The sequence below is a fragment of the Schistocerca americana genome, chromosome 1, assembly GCF_021461395.2.
Source record: "Schistocerca americana isolate TAMUIC-IGC-003095 chromosome 1, iqSchAmer2.1, whole genome shotgun sequence".
In the NCBI taxonomy this organism is placed as follows: domain Eukaryota; kingdom Metazoa; phylum Arthropoda; class Insecta; order Orthoptera; family Acrididae; genus Schistocerca; species Schistocerca americana.
The window spans coordinates 1,077,726,987-1,077,748,779 of NC_060119.1; the positions used below are offsets into that span (position 1 = coordinate 1,077,726,987).

At 41.9% G+C, this 21,793-nt stretch overlaps 1 protein-coding gene across 1 annotated transcript in view; it reads left to right on the forward strand.

The window, feature by feature from the left end:
• LOC124550003 (sodium-dependent dopamine transporter) overlaps positions 1–21,793 on the forward strand; it is a 552,321-nt gene that overhangs the window by 355,784 nt on the left and 174,744 nt on the right. Inside the window, exon 3 of the mRNA XM_047125279.1 lies at positions 16,460–16,594. Coding sequence (XP_046981235.1) covers positions 16,460–16,594 — 135 coding nt within the window. The remainder of the gene's footprint in view (positions 1–16,459; positions 16,595–21,793) is intronic.

Here is a 21,793-nt window from a genome sequence, read left to right on the forward strand (position 1 = left end):
TTGAGTATATTTAACAATCATTTCTTAAATGTAATAGAAAATATAGAGACCAGCCGTTCTAGAGAAAAATCGAAGCAGAATATTGAAAACCAACTTCAATAAAATTCAATCATATACATGTCTCAAACACTTCTGTTGAAATAACGAAAATTATACATGCTCTCACAAATAAGAGTTCATCTGGATTTGACGGTGTTTCTAATAAAGGACTGAAGAGTTGATCCCGTATAAGAAGCGAATGGTTCCCAGCAAATGGCCGCACTCTCAATTTCAAAAAGACACCCAAAATCCTATTCCAAATATCTAGAAGTAATACACTAATGATAATTAACACATATTGTCAAGAAAGATGCCCAGCGCAGAAACTGCAAACTTCTCAGGTGTCCATATTAATGGGAATTTAAACTGGGGAAAACAAATTATTAAACTTCTAAAACAAATCAGTTCAACCACATTTGCTCTTCGAATCATTGCAAATCTTGTAGAAAGATAAATCAGTAATTTAATATATTTTGCTTTTTTCGTTCAATAATATCAATTGGAATAACGTTCTGGGGTAACTCATCTTTAAGAAAGAAAGTTTTCATTCCTCGAAAACGTGCTGTATGAAAAAAAATGTCGTGTTCGCTCACATTTATCTTGTAGATACCTGTTTAAGGAGTTAGGTATTTAACTACTGCTTCGCAATATACATATTCACTCATTAAAATTTGTTGTAAATTACTTACTAGTGTTCAAAAGTAATACTGACGTACATAATTAAAATAAAAGAAGAAAAAATGACAGTCATCATCCCACATTAAGGTTGTATCTAGGGCAAAAAGGGGTTATCAGTTCTGCCACTCAAATTTTTTGTCACTTACCTAATGATTTAAAATATTTAGCAGAAAAGAAAGCTAAATGTGAAAACGAACTGAGAAAGTTTCTTCTTGACAACTTCTATTTAGTAGAAGAATTTATATTTACATATGTAATATATAAAAGGTTGTTCGTGGGAGTTACCAAGTTACATCTGTATTTTTTAAAAAATTGTAAATGTTCAGCATGTAACCACACTTTCATATGAATCCGTAATACGAATGTAAACTGATTCGTTCTACTTCATGATGATTATACAAATCAATAACACAAATTATCCATGGAACTTAAAACCAATTAAAAACCTAGTCCTTTCATCGAGCTTAGATTTTCCGTGATTTCCGTAAATAATTCGAGGCACGTGTCCCGCCGATGTCTTCAGCAGATGACGCCTAATTTACTGTCAGTCCCTCATCCACCTGTTCAAGAGCTCCTCCTCTAAAATCTCACAGAGCGAGATGCTTTGGTGAGTCCAACAATGAATTCGCATTTGGGAGGATAAAGGCTCAAATTTTCTATCCTTAAACTGATTTTCTTTGGTGCTCCTAAATTGTCTGAGCCGAACTCCGGGAGGGTTCCTGAGATGCATAAACACTGATTTTGTCTACATTGCAATATGTACAGCAATTCTTACGATGCGTCCTAGCCGTAGTCATAATATAAAAATTATACCAGAAGTACTGATACAGTGTATCACAACAACTAATTATAGTGTTCGTTACTGGCTTAAGTGTCATACTAAGCCTTCCAGAGCTTGTGAAATAGTTTGATAAGTATATCACTGTTACTCACCCAACACCACTGATTGCAACATTGTAGCAATCGGATTAACTAGATTCCTGTCCAAAAATAACACATTCCAAACATCTCTAAATAATACACGATGATTCATTAACCATTGCCACCTAGACTAACTCCGAAAGTATGATAGCAGCTGAAAAGTTTGTGGCCCAAATGTTGCATGGGACAAAGGGGGCCATAATATGACGTTGGTTCTTTGTCGCTTGATGGGGTCACGTCACATATGAATGTCAGCTTTATTTTTTTTAAATGGGATACTATAGTTTGGTACTTATTTTCTGATAACGCCTATCGAGGCGAATCCAATGATGTGTAACAGTGAGGTCTTTGAAGGTCAACGAAGGTCAAAAAGGTGGCATGAACGTCCATTTACAAAAGGTGTTGGAAGTGATGTCCACTGGTATCATTGCGGTGCTGCAATCTTATCATGGATTGAGTGGTATTCCTTGTCACTTCGGCAGTTATCGGAGCACATGCTCTGACAATTCTCTCTCGTATATCGTGCAAATAGAAAATATTCACCGAATGTGGCGTATCCATCTAACGTGCCATTGACATGTAAGCACTATACGACGGTTTCCCAGTACAACACTAATAGGAACGGTAAGACTAGTATCGTCGAATCAAGTGAATGTGAATAATGTGTTCCTTCGAAGAACAAGTCGATATGCTCCTCTTTTACGGAGAATGCCAACGAAATTGCCAACGAGCTAGCGCCTTATACGCTGAAAGGTATCCTCAGCCTACTCACCCTAAACGTCGTACAATTAAATATGTGTATGATAAATTGAGAACAACTGGATCTTTAACGCATCGGAAACATATCCATCAAAGGAAAGTTACTAACGAAGAAACGGAAATTGGTATTCTTGCCACTGTGGTTCGAGATCCTTGTGTTAGTTCGCGTCAGATAGAAAGGGAATTTGGCATGGGCCAGAGTAGTGTTGTTGGTGTTCTGTATCGTCATTAATATCATCCTTACATATCCGTCTCCACCATGAATTAACTGGTACGGATTGTACGAATCGCATTGAATTCTGCCGATGGGTTGAACATCAGACTCAGAGGTATGACATATTTATTAATTTGATTCTATTTACTGACGGGGCTACATTCACGAACCATGGAAATGTTATTTTGCATAACATGCATTACAGAGCAACCGAAAATCCAGGTTGATTGCGGCAAGTTGCACACCAAAAACCGTGGTCGGTGAATTTATGGTGTGGGATTCTGGAGGACAGAATTATAGGCTCCCATTTCATCGAAGGAAATCTTTATGGTGGGAAGTACACCACATTCCTGCAAGAAACATTAGGACTATTATTGGAAGAAATACCGTTAGGAACAAGGAACAGAATGTGGTATCAACACGATGGGTGTCCGGCATATTTTTCGCTGATGGCTAGAAATGGGTAGCAGAGACAATTCCGAAATCGTTAGATTGGACGCGGACGAGATATGTCGTGGCCGGCTGGTTCGCCAGGCTTGACGCCTCTGGATTTTTTCTTTTGGGGATCGTAAAGGACATTGTTTATAAAGAGGTTCCAACTATACCTGAAGATACACGAGAGAGAATGTCAGAACATGTGCTTCGATAAGTGCCGATGTGATAAGGAATACCACTCAATCTATGATAAGAAGATTACAGCACTGCATTGATACCAATGGTCATCACTTCGAATACCTTCTGAGAATGGACTAACATGCCACCTTTGTGACCTTCGTTGACCTTCAAACACCTTACTGTTACACATCATTGGATTCGTCTCGATAGCCGCTATCAGAAAATAAATACCAAACTATAGCATCCCATTTAAAAAAAACAAAGTTGACCTTCATATCTCTGAAGCGACCCCACCTAGCAAAAAAAATAAACGTCATAGTATGGCCCCCGTTATCCCATGCAACTTTTATCCCGTAAACTTTTCAGCTGCTATCATACTTTCGGAGTTATTCTAGGTGGCAACAGTTTGTGGCTCACGTTCTGTACTATCTCTGTTAGGACGAGGAGAAATTATTGCCTTTTGCATTTCGTGAAGGTCAGCAGCCAACTTTATGGTTTCACGAATTCCAAGATCGCTAATGTAAAAGTTTAATAACTAAGAAGTTTATTCAATAAATGCTGTAGCTACAGACTGACCAGCTGTTGCCTCAGTCATCCGCGTTCCCATTGGTCCTACGCTTTCTTCCTCTACCTGACAGGACCTCATAATCACAAATATTCCATGATGTCAAGAGAAAACGTCTCACTACTTTAACATACTCGGAAAGCCCTTGGAAAAGTACGATTTGTGCACCTGAAACTTCCAGAACTCAACTCAACACGCCCTAGGGAAACGCTAGCCCGTCAGTTACAGGTTGCAGAAAGAGGAAGTGTTTCACAGGAATCGCTCGAAGGTACTCCTAGCGCAGGGATGTAAATCCATCGTACGGCGAGTGGGTTCAGAGTTGAGGAAATTATAGATATATCGAGGTGATCTTTTGCGCCACTTTTCATGTTCGAAAAACCCCTGTCCGATCGAAAAATTTGGGTTGAATAACGTAGTGCCAAGAAAAACTGTCATTCCACGACCAGAAAATATATGTTAGAAACCATAAAATACATATAATCGAACATCATACTCCCGGTGCAATTATTCACCACATACGTTGCCTTCTAAAGTGACCGGCAGGTGAAAGGCTAAATGGCTAAAATGGCTCTGAGCACTATGGGACTTAACATCTGAGGTCATCTGTTGCCTAGAACTTAGAACTACTTAAACCTAACTAACCTAAGGACATCACACACATCCATGCACGGGGCAGGATTCGAACCTGCGACCGTAGCCGTCACGCGGTTCCAGACTGAAGCGCCTAGAACCGCTCGCCCGGCTGGTGAAATGCTAAGTGCGTAGTAATGGCGTTGCATAGGATATGACCAAGACTAACACTGTTTCTTGCTTTCCACTACGTTTTGGTTAACCAACAAAAAGAAAGCTTTCAGTTAGTTCAGATATCATCTTACCGTTTACTTCACTGTGTCCGCCGCGGTAGCCCAGTGGCGCGAATTCGCTCAAAGTGCAGAACAGGGAATCAGTGATCACAAGGCTGTTGCAGCATCCCTGAATATGGAAGTTAATAGGAATATAAAAAAAGGGAGGAAGGTTTATCTGTATAGCAAGAGTAATAGAAGGCAGATTTCAGACTACCTAACAGATCAAAACGAAAATTTCTGTTCCGACACTGACAATGTTGAGTGTTCATGGAAAAAGTTCAAGGCAATCGTAAAATGCGTTTTAGACAGGTACGTGCCGAGTAAAACTGTGAGGGACGGGAAAAACCCACCGTGGTTCAACAACAAAGTTAGGAAACTACTGCGAAAGCAAAGAGAGCTTCACTCCAAGTGTAAACGCAGCCAAAACCTCTCAGACAAACAGAAGCTAAACGATGTCAAAGTTAGCGTAAGGAGGGCTATGCGTGAAGCGTTCAGTGAATTCGGAAGTAAAATTCTATGTACCGACTTGACAGAAAATCCTAGGAAATTATGGTCTTACGTTAAATCAGTAAGTGGCTCGAAACAGCATATCCAGACACTCCGGGATGATGATGGCATTGAAACAGAGGATGACACGCGTAAAGCTGAAATACTAAACACCTTTTTCCAAAGCTGTTTCACAGAGGAAGACCGCACTGCAGTTCCTTCTCTAAATCCTCGCACAAACGAAAAAATGGCTGACATCGAAATAAGTGTCCAAGGAATAGAAAAGCAACTGGAATCACTCAACAGAGGAAAGTCTACTGGACCTGACGGGACACCAATTCGATTCTACACAGAGTACGCGAAAGAACTTGCCCCCCTTCTAACAGCCGTGTACCGCAAGTCTCTAGAAGAACGGAAGGTTCCAAAAGATTAGAAAAGAGCACAGGTAGTCCCAGTCTTCAAGAAGGGTCGTCGAGCAGATGCGCAAAACTATAGACCTATATCTCTGACGTCGATCTGTTGTAGAATCTTAGAACATGTTTTTTGCTCGCGTATCATGTCGTTTTTGGAAACCCAGAATCTACTCTGTAGGAATCAACATGGATTCCGGAAACAGCGATCGTGTGAGACCCAACTCGCTTTATTTGTTCATGAGACCCAGAAAATATTAGATACAGGCTCCCAGGTAGATGCTATTTTCCTTGACTTCCGGAAGGCGTTCGATACAGTTCCGCACTGTCGCCTGATAAAATAAGAGCCTACGGAATATCAGACCAGCTGTGTGGCTGGATTGAAGAGTTTTTAGCAAACAGAACACAGCAAGTTGTTATCAATGGAGAGACGTCTACAGACGTTAAAGTAACCTCTGACGTGCCACAGGGGAGTTTTATGGGACCATTGCTTTTCACAATATATATAAATGACCTAGTGGATAGTGTCGGAAGTTCCATGCGCATATTCGCGGATGATGCTGTAGTATACAGAGAAGTTGCAGCATTAGAAAATTGTAGCGAAATGCAGGAAGATCTGCAGCGGATAGGCACTTGGTGCAGGGAGTGGCAACTGACCCTTAACATAGACAAATGTAATGTATTGCGAATACATAGAAAGAAGGATCCTTTATTGTATGATTATATTATAGCGGAACAAACACTGGTAGCAGTTACTTCTGTAAAATATCTGGGAGTATGCGTACGGAACGATTTGAAGTGGAACGATCATATAAAATTAATTGTTGGTAAGGCGGGTGCCAGGTTGAGATTCATTGGGGGAGTCCTTAGAAAATGTAGTCCATCAACAAAGGAGGTGGCTTACAAAACACTCGTTCGACCTATACTTGAGTATTGCTCATCAGCGTGGAATCCGTACCAGATCGGGTTGACGGAGGAGATAGAGAAGATCCGAAGAAGAGCGGCGCGTTTCGTCACAGGGTTATTTGGTAACCGTGATAGCGTTACGGAGATGTTCAGCAAACTCAAGTGGCAGACTCTGCAAGAGAGGCACTCTGCATCGCGGTGTAGCTTGCTGTTCAGGTTTCGAGAGGGTGCGTTTCTGGATGAGGTATCGAATATATTGCTTCCCCCTACTTATACCTCCCGAGGAGATCACGAATGTAAAATTAAAGAGATTCGAGCGCGCACGGAGGCTTTCAGACAGTCGTTCTTCCCGCGAACCATACGCGACTGGAACAGAAAAGGGAGGTAATGACCGTGGCACGTAAAGTACCCTCCGCCACACACCGTTGGGTGGCTTGCGGAGTATAAGTGTAGATGTAGATGCAATAAAAAAAACTGAACGGATCAACAAAGAGCCTGAACGGGTGTCATCAGACATCCGCCCCGAACGAATTCAACGAATTATATAGAACAAAATGAGATTTTTAAAAAAGTGGTCAGTGCGGCGGAATGCTGTGCAAAGGGGCTCGGGTTCGATTCCCGGGTGGGTTGGAGGTTTCCTTCGCTTAGGAACTGAGTGTTGTGTTGTCTTCATCATCGTTATATCATCCCCATCGACGTACAAGTCGCCGAAATGGCGTCGATTAAAAGGCATTGCACCCGGCGACCGGCCTACCCGACGGGAGGCCCTAGCCCCACATTTCATTTCACTTCACTGTGAAAATAACGGAGAAAACTGCAGTTCCATTTTTTAATATTATCCTTCATGGTTACGGCCCAAGGGTACGACACAATTGTGAGCTTAATTCCTCATGTTTCTATTACATCCTTAACTATCTTATTATACCGCACAGTGGTACATACTTTGTTGTTCCCAGGTGGCTAGGCGACCAGAAAAGCCTGGTAATGGTTGTCGGCTGGTACTAACAAGGGAACATCCCATCACACCCCCCTCAGATTTAGTTATAAGTTGGCACAGTGGATAGGCCTTGAAAAACTGAACACAGATCAATCGAGAAAACAGGAAGAAGTTGTGTGGAACTATGAAAAAAGAAGCAAAATATACAAACTGGGTCGACCATGCGTAAGATAGGCAATATTAAGGGCAATGTGAGGCGAGGAGCGCCGTGGTCCCGTGGTTAGCGTGGACAGCTGCGGAACGAGAGGTCCTTGGTTCAGATCTGACCTCTACTGAAAATTTTGCTTTATTTTCGCAAAGTTATGATCTGTCCGTTCGTTCATTGACGTCTCTGTTCACTGTAATAAGTTTAGTGTCTGTTTTGCGACCGCACCGCAAAACCGTGTGATTAGTTGACTAAAGAACGTGTCTCTCCAATGGAAACCGAAAACATTTGATCGCAAGGTCATAGGTCAACCGATTCCTCCACAGGAAAACACTTCTGATATTTTGTATACGACACTGGTGACAGCATGTGCGTCACATGACAGGAATATGTTGTCGACCCACCTAACTAGTACACTTGGCGAATGGGTGAAAAGATTCTTCTACCTTGCCCGATTTAGGTTTTCTTGTGGATGTAATAATCACTCCAAAAAAGTGATGAAAACATAAGAGTTTTTCACATAAACTGAAAATAAAAAGTTAAAATTTTCGGTCGAGGGAAGATTTGAACTGAAGACCTCTCGTTCTGCACCTGTTCACACTAACCACGGGACCACGGCGCTCCTAGTCTCATACTGCCCTTAATAGTGCCTATATTACACATGGACGACCCACTTTGTATATTTTGCTTATTTTTTCATAGTTCCACACAACTTCTTCCTGTTTTCTCGATTGATCTGTGTTCAGTTTTTCAAGGCCTATCCCTGTGCCAACTTATAACTAAATCTGAGGGGGTGCGATGGGGATGTTCCCATTTTCAGTAATTAGTCACCGATGTTTCTTGAAAGTACATCAATCTGCTGACGATTTTGCAAAGATTTTTCTGTGAAATGCAAATTGCTCTTTGGGCCCTGTTTATGAGACAAATTATGGGAAACTTTAACTTTTTTACTTTCTAAGAGCGGCTGGTGGAGGATTCCAAATGTATGTGCATTACGTTTAAAAGGGTGTATAGTTCATGCAGTTTTACTCCGAAATCACTCACTCAAATAACTGTGGATTACACGGGATAGTCAACACAAGAATGATATCAGAAGTAGACTGGCACAGGAGAAGAAAGGTAACTTCAGTAAAATAGCTGTGCTGATAGTAGATGTTGATATGGGACTGAAGTAGTTCTTGAAAGTATACAGCTAGAGTACAGTATATTATGGAAGTTAAACTTGAAACATTGAAAATCCAGACAAGAAGAAATAGAAAATTTTTTTAAATTGCTAGAAATAATAAATGAGGATTGAAATTCTATGGACACTTACCACATGAAGGAATATGTCGGTGGCACACCCGCTAGGCATCCAGAGGTAGTTAACATGGGGTCAAGGAAGAAGTAGGAGAGGGGGGGGGGGGCACAGGCCTAGTACATGCAAAACATGTTACAGAAGATGGGCGTAACAGGTTGGCTATGTGCGCATGAGAAGATGGAGGTAGGCGCCAAACCATTCCAAAGACTTGGGGGGGGGGGGGGGGGGGGGGAAAGAGAGAGAGAGAGAGAGAAAATTTATCACCTTGCAAGTGTAAGCAGTTCTGCAAATCTTCCAGTATCTCAATATTTCACAAAATATTGTTTAAACAAAATTACGCTCTCTACTGCTTGAGTAAGTAAAGCTATCGCTATGCTATACACAGCACCGCATACTTGGAGAAAATCGGGTACTATCCTATTAGGTTTTCCGTTTTTCGGAAACTGCAGAGAAATTATTATCTATCCGTCTTACTACGTATTTGATCCAAACACGTGTCATGCAGTGAGTGTATATGAAATTTACTATACAAAACCAAATCACAAAATTTTGAAGTATGGTTATGTGAGAAAAACTTTTCTTCTCCTCTGGAGTTTTGCATTGATCGTCTTAGTGACACGCTCCTGCAGACTATGTTTCGAATTTTCTACCTTAGTCGGAGACAAGGTCGTGATTCTGAAATATTAGTAAAATGTTAAAATCTGGCTCAACCACATGAAGTTCGTCATAAAAAGTAGGCTTCGTCTTTGGGTATCTTGTATAGCATGTTCTGCTGTATGTTTACACGGGTGCGCCAGGATGTTGATCAACGTCTCCCAGTAAACAAGCAGCAAAACACGGGTTACGTGATGGTTGTGCCAGCCGATGGAAGAAGACAATTTCAAGAAGGAAACATGCGTATGTGTTTAACGTTGCCAGCAGAATATGGAGAGATGTGAATGTAAAGCCAGACAGAGTGGTTTGCCTGACGGTTTTACTGGCATTTTAGCAATTTTAAAAAGGTACTTGCATATCTTACCTGACTATGAGGACCTATATTCGAAACAAGTAGTATAGTTTTGTGAACTTACCACGCAACTTAATATTTTACTACGTTGTCCTCATACAAATCTAGTAACTTGTCTTTGATGGAGTTTGGTCTGCTTCGTCACTTGGCTAGGTAAAACCTGGTTGCTATGTACTCAGAGAGCGCACATGATAAGGTTATGATTGTGGATGGGGCCGTAAACAGTTACTGTGAGTTGCACAATCAAACACACAACTTTATTTTTCTAAGAACCACTCATTTAGACATTGCTTTAAAAGATCACAAAACAATACGGCTGAAGGCCTAGTTAAGGAACTTGAGATACTTTCTGGGCTTAAGGCCCAAAACCACACCAAAAACAAGAAGGGCTGAAGGCGTGGCTTAGAAATCAAAAGCAATTAAAAATAGAAGGTAATTTTTTTCCTTTAAAAGAAAAAAACATGCAATTGAAAACAATTAGTAGCTGAAGGCCTACACTACACGTCTGAAGGACAACTGCAATTAAAACACATTAATAAACAATTTTTCCTACCAAGAAATTTCTTTTTAAACTTACAACAGAACGGCTGAAAGCTTAATTAAAGAAATATTAACTTATTGCACCGCTGAAGGCCACAAAAAAATTTGAGACAACGGCTGGAGGCCTGAACAACAAATTCGACAAACTATTTAAAATAAACCCCTTCCTCCTCATAAAAAAATTTTCCTTTGAAGAATATACATGGCTGAAGGCCTTATTAAAAGGGGTTCACGTAAATCCTCGGCTGAAGGCCACACATAACACATCGAACAACTAATGGTTTAGCGACTGGATTACAAACAATTTCAGATAGAACCAATTTTAAGGAATTTTTTTTCTTTTTTAAAATAAAATCAACTTCAAAATTTTAATTTAAGACGGCTGAAGGCCTTTCTGTAAAATTAGGAAGAACTGAAATAATACACAGCTGAAGGCCTCGCACAACACTTCAAACTAAAATAAAAATCACACACTAAAACAGAGCAAGTGGTGCTCAGAAGTGTTCCAAGGGTCGGTCTGAGAAGGTAGCTCAAATACAAGGTGAGGTGAGACAGGCAGCCAAGAGTTGAAATTAAATAACCTGATGGCAACCCAAACTAGGGACGGCCCAAGGACTGACCAACAGTTTAATAAATTCCCTTCCGTCCGACCAATGGCACAATGATGGAAAATTTCGGCCTACGACGAGGATGCGAACAGCAATACGTCTCCAGAAAATGAACAAAGATGTCGCAATAGTTGAGGCTTCATAACAGGTTAACTGATCACTCAACCCAGCGCCCGGGTTCGGTGGGCAATGGACTTCGTAGCTCTCGCATCTAACGCTTCACAATCCGACAGCGTGTGCACGCCGCCAGCGGTCCTGGCCTGGCCACGCGCCATGGAGATTTCCTCGCTACTCCGCCCCAACCGACTGAACCAATCCAGCACGGAATAGCATTAAAATAACTGCTCAGTCAAAACCACACAAGCTACACACAGTTCCGTCAAACACTTCCACAAACAACTCGAACAATACTAAAACCAGACTGTGGAACAACAAGGACGAATCACAAGTCGACACACACAGAGAATCCAGAGCGGTCGGCAACCAAATACATGTCGACCGATGAGACTACCAACTGAACGACCAACCAAGGTCGTCCCCACTCAAGCCATGTGTGTCGACTACGGTCGGCCGAGTCATGGCTGTCCGAACCTCACTACTGCTCCGTCCCAACCGAACTCCCGACACACGACGAGCCGGAAATACTAGTAGTCGCTCCAAAGATAGTACGACAGTGCTCTTATCGATAAGTGCAGCTGCTGCCAAGCCAGCAAGTTAATGACGCCAGTAAATCGAATAAGAAACGGGACGGCAGTACGGTAAAGACAAGATGTCAAGCAATAAAGAGCACCAAACCGAGCCGCGCACAGCTCACTAGGTTATTCAGATTTAGTCAGGCTAATAAGTAACGCAGTTGAAATTTCACAAGGGATGTCAGTTATGTTATTGGTGGCATTGGCATTGCTCAAAGTAGCAAAACTACAGCGGGTCACAAACTAGTGTGCTCACAACGATAAATGACTTACAGTTCACATGCAAAAATAATTCATATTACAAATACACTTTTCATGCACAAACTGCAATTAAAAACTTTCCTAATAAGTATTGGCATTGCTTCCAGACTTACGACAACAACCAGCTTCAATGCTGTCGGCAAGGCTGACACACTGCGACTACCGCCAGCTCAAATTGGTTCCTTGGGTATCACTCATTTCAATCCGACAACGCACTACATGATTTGCGCTATTAATTACTTTTCTTTTATTCAATTGTTATTGTCAGATTAATTTCATAGCCCACTGCTCAGCTAGAACATTATGACCATCGACCAACTATCGATATTAACCCGTCCGGGCGAAAGTGGCGTCACCTGGCGAGGAATGACTGCTGGACAGACACACGCACGGTTCATGTAGCATCAGCGAGAGTGCTGTCAGTAAGTAGGACGGGGAAGGCGCGCGAGCTGTCTGAGTTTGGCCGAGGGTATATCGAGATATCCCGGAGGCTCGGCACGAGCATTTCGGAAACTGCACGACTTGTCGGATGTTCGAGGAATGCTGTGGTGAGTGTCTTCAGCACATGGCAAAACCAAGGTGTGATCACGCCCAAACGTCGTAGGGTTGGGCGGCCAGCCACCATTACAGATGTCGGATATCGTGGGCCGGGCGGACTAGTAAAATAGCACAGGTGGGGAACTGTAGCGGAACTCACGTCAGACTTTAATGCTGGGCAGAGTACAATACTGTCTGAACACACAGCGCACCGAAAACTCCTAACGACGAGCCTCCGCAGCCGGCGACCCATGCATGTGCCAATGTTAACACGACGACATCGGCAACTACGACTGAAATGGGCAAGTGACAATCAGCACTGGAAGTTGGTGCAGTGGTAGAGCATCGCACGGTCTGATGAAGCCCGATACTTTCTTTATCATGCCGATGGGAGGACGCGAATCCGTCGTCTTCCAGGGGTACAGCTCTTTGACACCTGAACTGCGGGACGGAGACAAGCTGGTGGCGGCTCCATTATACTCTGGAGAACATTCACAGGAACATCCATGGGTCCAGTGGAGGTCATGCAAGGCACCATGACGGCGAAGGAGTATCGTATACTAGTAGCAGGCCATGTATGCTCCTTCATGATGATCATGTTTCCCAACGACAGTGGCATTTTTCAACAAGATAATGTGCCATGTCATAAAGCCGGGAGTGTGATGGAGTGGTTCGAAAAACAGACGCGCGTTCCAATTGACGTGCTGGCCCCCCAGCTCTCCAGATTTGAACCCGATCGAACACATCTGGGAAGTGACTGAACGTGGTATCAGAACTCATCGCCCAACTACCTGGAATTTACGGGAATTAGGTGACTTGTGTGTGCAGATGTAGTGCCAATTCCCTCCAGCGACCTACCAAGTTCTCATTGCTTACATGCCACTACGCGTGCAGCGACTATCGTACATAGCAGATACTTCAATGTAATTGAGGAATTAAAGACATTAGATGCTAGTGGGAGTTGATCTACATCAGCAGGACAAGTTGAAAATTTGTGCCAGACCTGGATTCGAACCAGAGTCTCCTGCTTAGTAGGCAGATGCGCTGACCACCGGAAACAGTGGTCATCATAACTGCACGGACTACCCTTAGCACGCTTCCCATCAGCCCAATTTTTCAACACACTATTGATGTAGAACCCTACTCATTAGCCTGATTACTCAAAGCAACTCGCCGATCCCCGTAAGAGTTCGAGTTTGGTTGCATCTGCAGCCGGTCGGTGGTGGCCGAGCGGTTCTAGGCGCTACAGTGTGGAACCGCGCGACCGCTCGGTCGCAGGCTCGAATCCTGCCTCGGGCATGAATGTATGTGATGTCCTTAGGTTCGTTAGGTTTAAGCACTTCTAAGTTCTAGGGGACTGATGACCTCAGCAGTTAGGTCCCATAGCTCAGAGCCATTTTTTTGGTTGCATCTGCATGTAGGGATCACTGACCGTCGTCACCTTAATTATATATGTGGTGCCTGTTCTTTCGGATATGTCCGAAAGGACAGGTGTCACATACGTATTCAGCGTTAATTGTTGTCTTTGAATAAAAGTGTCATTTCTGTTCGTGTCTCATTGCGTATTTTCACCCTTGAGTTTTGTACATCAAAAATTGCTGTTTGCGGCCTTGTTCATCTAATGAAAAGTTCTGAGGTTATAAGTCTGAGCGCGCATACCAGATCTCAGTAGCCAAACAAAGTGTAGCGTTGCTCCATCGGTTCCAAGTCAGCTAAATAAAGGAGTTCACCGAATGACGGTGTCGTGTGCGTTCCTTAGTCGCATACACTGATCAGTACTTCCTTATAATGCCAGCTGCCTGCTGTAACACGTAAGATGCTATGAATGACAACAATATAAACATGGATGCAAGAGCCATAAATGTTGCGCATTTCTCACTTATACGAAGCATTTTCGGACATGTGAGTTGCTTTTGGTACTAGGAAAGTACATAAGATAAGCCTTGTAGCAGAACCTGTCATCTCTGTGTTATAGAATTAAAGACTCGTTGCTCCATCTCTTCTACCCACGACTTTTGAATTCAAAAGAATTCGGTAATATTTTTTTGCCAACATGTCTTCCAATATTACTCTGCAGCACGATTTTTCACATGGATCCAGCCAACACATGCTTTTTGTGCCAAAGATGTTACACCTAAACAAAGGACTGAAGGAGCGTACTGTTCTACACTACTGGCCATTAAAACTGCTACACCAAGAAGAAATGCAGATGATAAACGGGTATTCATTGGACAAATATATTATACTAGAACTGACATGTGATTACATTTTCACGCAATTTGGGTGCATAGATCCTGAGAAATCAGTACCCACAACAACCACCTTGAAAGGTGGCTACACTGAGCCACAGCGCCAGAGATCGCGCCAGAGAGTATTATTCCGCCGCCTCCACTGGCAGTGCTTGTTGAGAGGTGGCAGTAGTCGGTCGTTGTTGAGATGTGGTGGTTGTTAGTGCTTTGGAGAGAGGATGTTGATACCTGTACTATTTGAGGCCATGTTGTGTGCAGATGTTTTGATGGGCTAGACATCAGATGCTGTTCGAATGGAGATATTGTAATGATCAGAGTACTTTTCGTCAAGATATATAAAGGTAAAAGAAAATTTTCTTATTTTTTTTATTTCAAATGTGTTAAACAATAATGCCCCTTGGTCACAGGTTCAGTCAACAAAGCATTTGGCTCGTATTCTTGTATTAGACTGTATTTCTGGTTTCGATGTGCAATTATAGTATTTATGTTTATTTTTTTAATTTCTTCATGGTAAATGGCTTGTCGTATTGAGGAAGAACCGTGCCAGATGTGTACGTTGAATCACACTTCCACACACAGAACAAGTACACTTGTGCTTTGGTTTCGTAGGTTTTATAGTTGCTGGGGACTTAATTAATTAATTGTGTTAACGGAAATTTCCTTTCATTCCTTGTTGTTGTTCTATGCAGTCAGATTGCGTAATAATACTAGTCAGGCCAACCAGTTACGAGACTTCGTGATCGGACAGACAGCTACTAAAAATTAAAAATATTTGCATTATATTTAACTAAGCCCCCATGCAACCTCTGGCCGTAATAACAGTTTGATACGCCTGGGCATTGAGTCAAACAGAGCTTGGATGGCGCGTACAGGTACAGCTGCCCATGCAACTTCAACACGATACCGCAGTTCATCAAGAGCAGGTACTGGTGTATTGTGATGAGCCAGTTGCTCGGCCACCATTGACCAGACGTTTTCAATTGGTGAGAGATCTGGAGAATGTGCTGTCCAGGGCAGCAGTCGAACATTTCCTGTATCCAGAAAAGCCCATACAGGACCTGCAACATGCGGTCGTGCAATATCCTGCCGAAATGTAGGGTTTCGCAAGGGATCGAATGAAGGGTAGAGCCACGGGTCGTAACACATCTGAAATGTAACGTTCACTGTTAAAAGTGCCGTCAATGCGAACAAGAGGTGACCGAGACGTGTAACCAATGGCACCCCATACCACCACGCCGGGTGATACGCCAGTATGGCGATGACGAATACACGCTTCCAATGTGTGTTCACCGCGATGTCGCCAAACACGGATGCGACCATCACGATGCTGTAAACAGAACCTGGATTCATCCGAAAAAATGACTTTTTTCCATTCGTGCACCCAGGTTCGTCGTTGAGTACACCATCGCAGACGCTCCTGTCTGTGATGCAGCGCTGGTTTAATTTCGCGTCTGTAGCACGTCATCTTCGTGGTGTAGCAATTTTAATGGCCAGTTGTGTATATCAGGGTAACACTTGTATTAGCAGTGTCATCTGACCACACCCATGATTTGTGATTTAAATACATAAATAAATAAAACTAAAAATAAAACACGTTTGGGGAGTGACAAAACTGAAGAGGAAGAAAATGACCCGACAAACGACATTTTAAAGCAGTTGCTTAATAGCTGATGTGGCCTGTTGCAGGTGCTTTCCTGGTGCCGTACTGCGTGATGTTGTTCGTGGGCGGCATCCCGCTGTTCTACATGGAGCTGGCACTGGGGCAGTTCCACCGCAAGGGCGCCATCACCTGCTGGGGGCGCATCGTGCCGCTGCTCAAAGGTACGTCACGTCCCCACCACGTCCGGCTCCTTTTAAACCCTTAAAACTGTTGACGAAGTGAGACACGACGTCAGGTAACATTAAGCTGTAATACTAACAAGTAGCCCTTACTGGGCTGTACGCTAAAAAGTCTCATGAAGATGAAAAATAAGTGATATACAGCTTTAGTACACTCTTGTCGAAAAATACAGGCCAAACTCGAACTTCAGCACAAAATTTCGAAGACTGTTACGAGAAACAGTGGGGCAACAGCCTTGCCGCAATGGATACATCGGTTCCCGTGAGATCACCGAAGTTAAGCGCTGTCGGGCGTGGTCGGCACTTGGATGGGTGACCATCCAGGCTGCCATGCACTGTTGCCATTTTTCGAGGTGCACTCAGCCTCGAGATGCCAATTGAGGAGCTACTCGACCGAATAGTAGCGGCTTCGGTCAAGAATACCATCATAACGACAGGGAGAGCGGTGTGCTGACCACACGCCCCTCCTATCCGCAGCCTCCTCTGAGGATGACATGGCGGTCGGATGGTCCCGGTAGGCCACTCGTGGCCTGAAGACGGAGTGATAACCTCCTCAGTCCCGAGCTTACAAGGCAATGATCCAAACCTCCTCAGTCCCGAGCGTACAAGGAAATGATCCAATTCGACATGTCGAAACCTACTGTGAAATTTTTCACACAGGAAGAATACGCAGAAAAAATGCGCTGTCATAGGCACACTGCAAGTACTTTTTAAAAAAATTTACTCATTTTTGGCGCACAAAAACTGCTTATAAGGACGATTTGTACAGCCCTTCCTGCGTAGGGCGTAATTGGTGAATAAGCAGACGCAGCCGTAACATGAGAATGTAGCACCGCGTAGCGCGCAGTCTGAAGTGCGCATGGGTGAATTTTTAGCACTGAAACCACACTGAACCCGTCTCAAATCATTATTTTTTTTAATAACTGCAGTTCATATCGACAGCTAAATTGTTGCAGATGTAATTGTCTCACAAGTGATAAACAGAAGAAAGAAAATCAAGACAGTTACATTACAGACGACTTTCATCAATCGGGACTTTAATTTGTTGACATTAAGTATTTTATAACGATTCCTGCAGCAGTGTTCTTACGACAATTTTTCAATAATGCAAGTTTTGCCAACAATGAAACAGTTCCTTTTTTGTACCCTATAATTATCACAAAATTGCAACGTGTCTATTGGGGGACGAAAAGAAATATTTTCCTTACACCAAGCACAAAATATTAATGCACTCAGACACTTCACAGTAATTACTAGTCTTATTTATACAGAACTGGAATGGATTAAGAAATGGTCGTGGCTGTCATTCTGCATATTGTGCTGCGTACCAGGTGTATTTGATCAAATTCGTTAAATGTGGTGATGCAAACTGACAAAGCACAAAGGACTGAATTTTAACAAAACTGTTCATCTGATAAACCTGAAATGACAAAGAGATATTGGAAATTATATTGTGTGACAATTTTCTGAAAAATGCTTTATACTGTTGAAAACATTTTTTACCGAGAGGCTGAATCAGGATATTAGTTCCGGGTCGAATTCGAATTGTATTAACAGTGTTTGCGCCGTTCTCCTCGAATGAAACACTGAAAATTACTCTCTTACATTTTTCCAAATTTTGTAACATTGTTTACAAGATTTTTGCTAGTAAACTGCCCTTTTTTTAATTTTAGTCCTAATTTGCCTTGATGTTCCTGAAGACAAAGACAAAGTTGCGGAAGCAGTAATCTACTGTTACTTATCACCGGAAGTGCTGTATTGGAATGTGTCATAGCTTTCACCGACTGCAAAAGCGACTCTCTTTTTTTCCGCTCGAAATGATAAACTGCGGTGTGCACGAAACTGGACTGATTGGCTTTATATGCATATTTTAGGAGATAACAAGAAGCTTCATCTTTACGTCAGCTACGAATTTCTCTGTAGTGTTATCTATTAATGACATCTCCTCTGCAAGTTTACTTGAGGTAAACTACGTAATTTTGCGACTTGCTTTTCCATATAATTTCCTGAATATGTCTAACGATGTCGAAGAAGCCTGGTAATCAGTTACGTTCATTTCAAGTATAGTTCAGAGCGCCCAGTCTCGTAGATCTCCCTTGGTAACAGTGCACTGTAGTTGTAAAGCTATTGAACAGTGTTTCTTTCAGACACTTTCGAGTTTTATTTTGACGCATATTTTGTACTTCGTGTAAGTCTTTCTTCATTCATATACTGATGTTCAGATATTACGGAAGAAAACCTACTTTGCACATTACCTAAGTTTAAGCGTTTTCTCCCACTTCGTCTAACCAAAAGATATACAGCGTTTGCTTTGTCACATGTTTTCTTTGGCCTTGGAAGGTAATCTGTTATCGTTGTGGACTTTAATCAGCGCAATAATCATTGTACGAATTGCAGTTCACGGAATCGCCTGAGTTATTTCTTGTTTTTTTTTCCCCCCTAAAACTCGAATTTCCACAATTTCTAACGAAATGTCGACATTCTGCGAATGAATGTCCAAGAAATTAACCAATAAATAACATATGTATGTCTTCAGGAGAAGTAGGTGATTTCATCTGCACACCACATTCTTCATATTTCATCTTTGCAAAGTTAAAAGCATTAATTGGATTCTACATTTTTGTGAAACTCTGGAACTGCACAAAGACACATGCTATTAGCAATCACTGTTATTTGTTACGTTATTTTAAATGAGTTGCACATTCGAGCTGATAGTAACTCTGAACAATTGTGTCAGGGAAACTGTCAATGGAAAGTGAAATTCGCGTTACAAATTAAGATCCCGTTGTACCGTGTTATTTGCATACCGATGTGTCATCGACCAAGGATATGTGCCTGCCGTGTTGCGCATGCACTGTATACTACAGCTACTATAGGGATGTACATTTCTCGCTTAGCGAACTACGAATTTGGCAGTTTTAAAAATTCTTTGAAAAATACTTGCTGTATGTCTTAGCAGCTAAAATTTTGACATTGTGTTCCTTTCGGTGCATTCTTCCCTACAAAAGATTTCGGGGCAGGTTTCAACATGTTGGACTGGACCATTCTCTTGTTAGATTTCATGACTGAAAAGTCCATTGCTCTGGGTCAAAATGAGATTCAAATAACTAAATATAAAATGGGTGTGATACACTAAAATTTTAAAACGTGTTCTATATGGATACTATTTCTGTTAGAAAAGCCGGCTGTAAGTCTAGAGGTCTGATAACCTCAGATGTTAAGTCCCATAGTGCTCAGAGTCATTTGAACCATTTTTTATGTTAGAAAATAACTGAAATAGTGCAATATTCAGGAAACCTCCATCCCAGTGGAAACACGAGAGCTTTTCATTACCAGCACACTCCGGGAAACTCTACATTTACATGTACTCAGAAAAAAAAACATTAAGTAAAAAAATATGAAAATAGTGCCACTGGACTGTGAAAGTATGGGTCGTGTAGTCCCACCATTTCAGCGAAAAAACTATGTCGCTGTAATGTTGTGATGAAATAAACAATCATTTATTCCATAATGTACGGCACTGTTTCTCACGGCCGTGTCTCAACACATTGGTGTGCCGCGAGAATTTTAATGTGCTCTAACCTTTTGCAGATAAAATATCTAGAACAAAAAAATTTTATCGCCAAATCGTTTCTTGGAGTAGCCCAGTTTGCAAGAAATCGCCCGTCATTATACGTGATTACACGCATAATAGCAATAAATGTATTGCGTGTACTTTATGTGCGTGGTTTTTAGCATCTAGAAAACAATCACATGCAGGTGTGTCGCGAAAGTGTGAAACGTACGTTGGTGAGCCCCAAAGGAAAGAAAGGTCGAGGGACGCGAGTGTAGGGTTTATTAAATATTACTGCATGTTCTAAACACATTCTAGTCCAAAATTACTAAAGATAAAAAGAAATTATATTTATTTCTGGAATACGTGCCGACACTGCGATAAACAGCTTTTTTAAGCACATGCTGCCGCCTACTGGGAATATGCAGAAACCAAAACAGGTAATGCACTAAAATCACATTGTGTAATGTACAGCTAGAGTCAGAACACCGTGTTTGGTTTATTCCCTGAGCTAGGAAAAAATAAAATTTGGATGCAGCAGTTACATCGTCAATTCAAAAAGTTTCGAGACTGATTTTATTCCTGCCGTATAAGTGGCGTCAGCGCAGTAACATGACAGCTTCAACCAACAACAGTAAGCAACAGATGTGCATTCCACCAGTCACTTGTAAGTAGTGGACTTGCGACCGTTTGTTGTATCACAAATCGTATGGAACAATGTTCTAAACATCTCTAAATCAAGTGTTCAAGACATTCTGCTGAATGATATTATGAAGAAAAGAAAAAGTGTTTTGCTAAGTTCGTCCTGCACATCTTGACTCCCGAATAAAAGCAACGACGCATGGACGCCTGCCGCAAATTGATTGAAACGCAAGACGCAGACAAATATTTTCTGGGAAACATCATCACGGTTGATGATACTTGTTTTTATCAGTGCGAACTTACCACAAAACGACAAAGTACGGAAAAATGGGTCTCTGATCTTTCGCCAAGGCCAAAGGTGTTAATATGACGCTTGAGTTGAACTACATCCCAAACAGAGACTTTTCTGAAGTTTCACATAGCTATATGAACGTTCTGTGCTCTGTATTCAAGTAAGGGTAGACGATCTGGAACACATGAAGCATTAAACCTATTATAACTTTCATCAATTTTTTATGAATCCAGTCTGGAAACTTTTTGGACTGAGGAGGATAAGGGGCCTGTGGTCTCTGGTAATAATGTAATAATTTATTCGGTTATTTACTCTATTTACCTTCATTTCAGTGAAAATACCTTTACAAAATGCCCTGTGTCTGTAATATGCATTTACCAAAACCTACAAAACAAAATACAGGGAAATGCAACAACGCTTAGACGCAAATGTACGCACTGCTGGGAGCAACTCAGCATAGCTTCGTCGTGCCATTCTTCCACTGCATTCAGTTCAACTCTTCACCAGCAAACCTACACAAACATCCCTGTATCACTGTTAACGCACAACTAACACCGCCTGGAAAACCAACCGGAGAGAGATTCCGAAAAAAAAAAAAAAAAAAAAAAAAAAAAAAAAACGAAATTTTGTCAGTGGAGCGGGTGTTCGGTGTTCATTCTGTATAGCCGAATCAGGAAAACTGGGATATGGATGC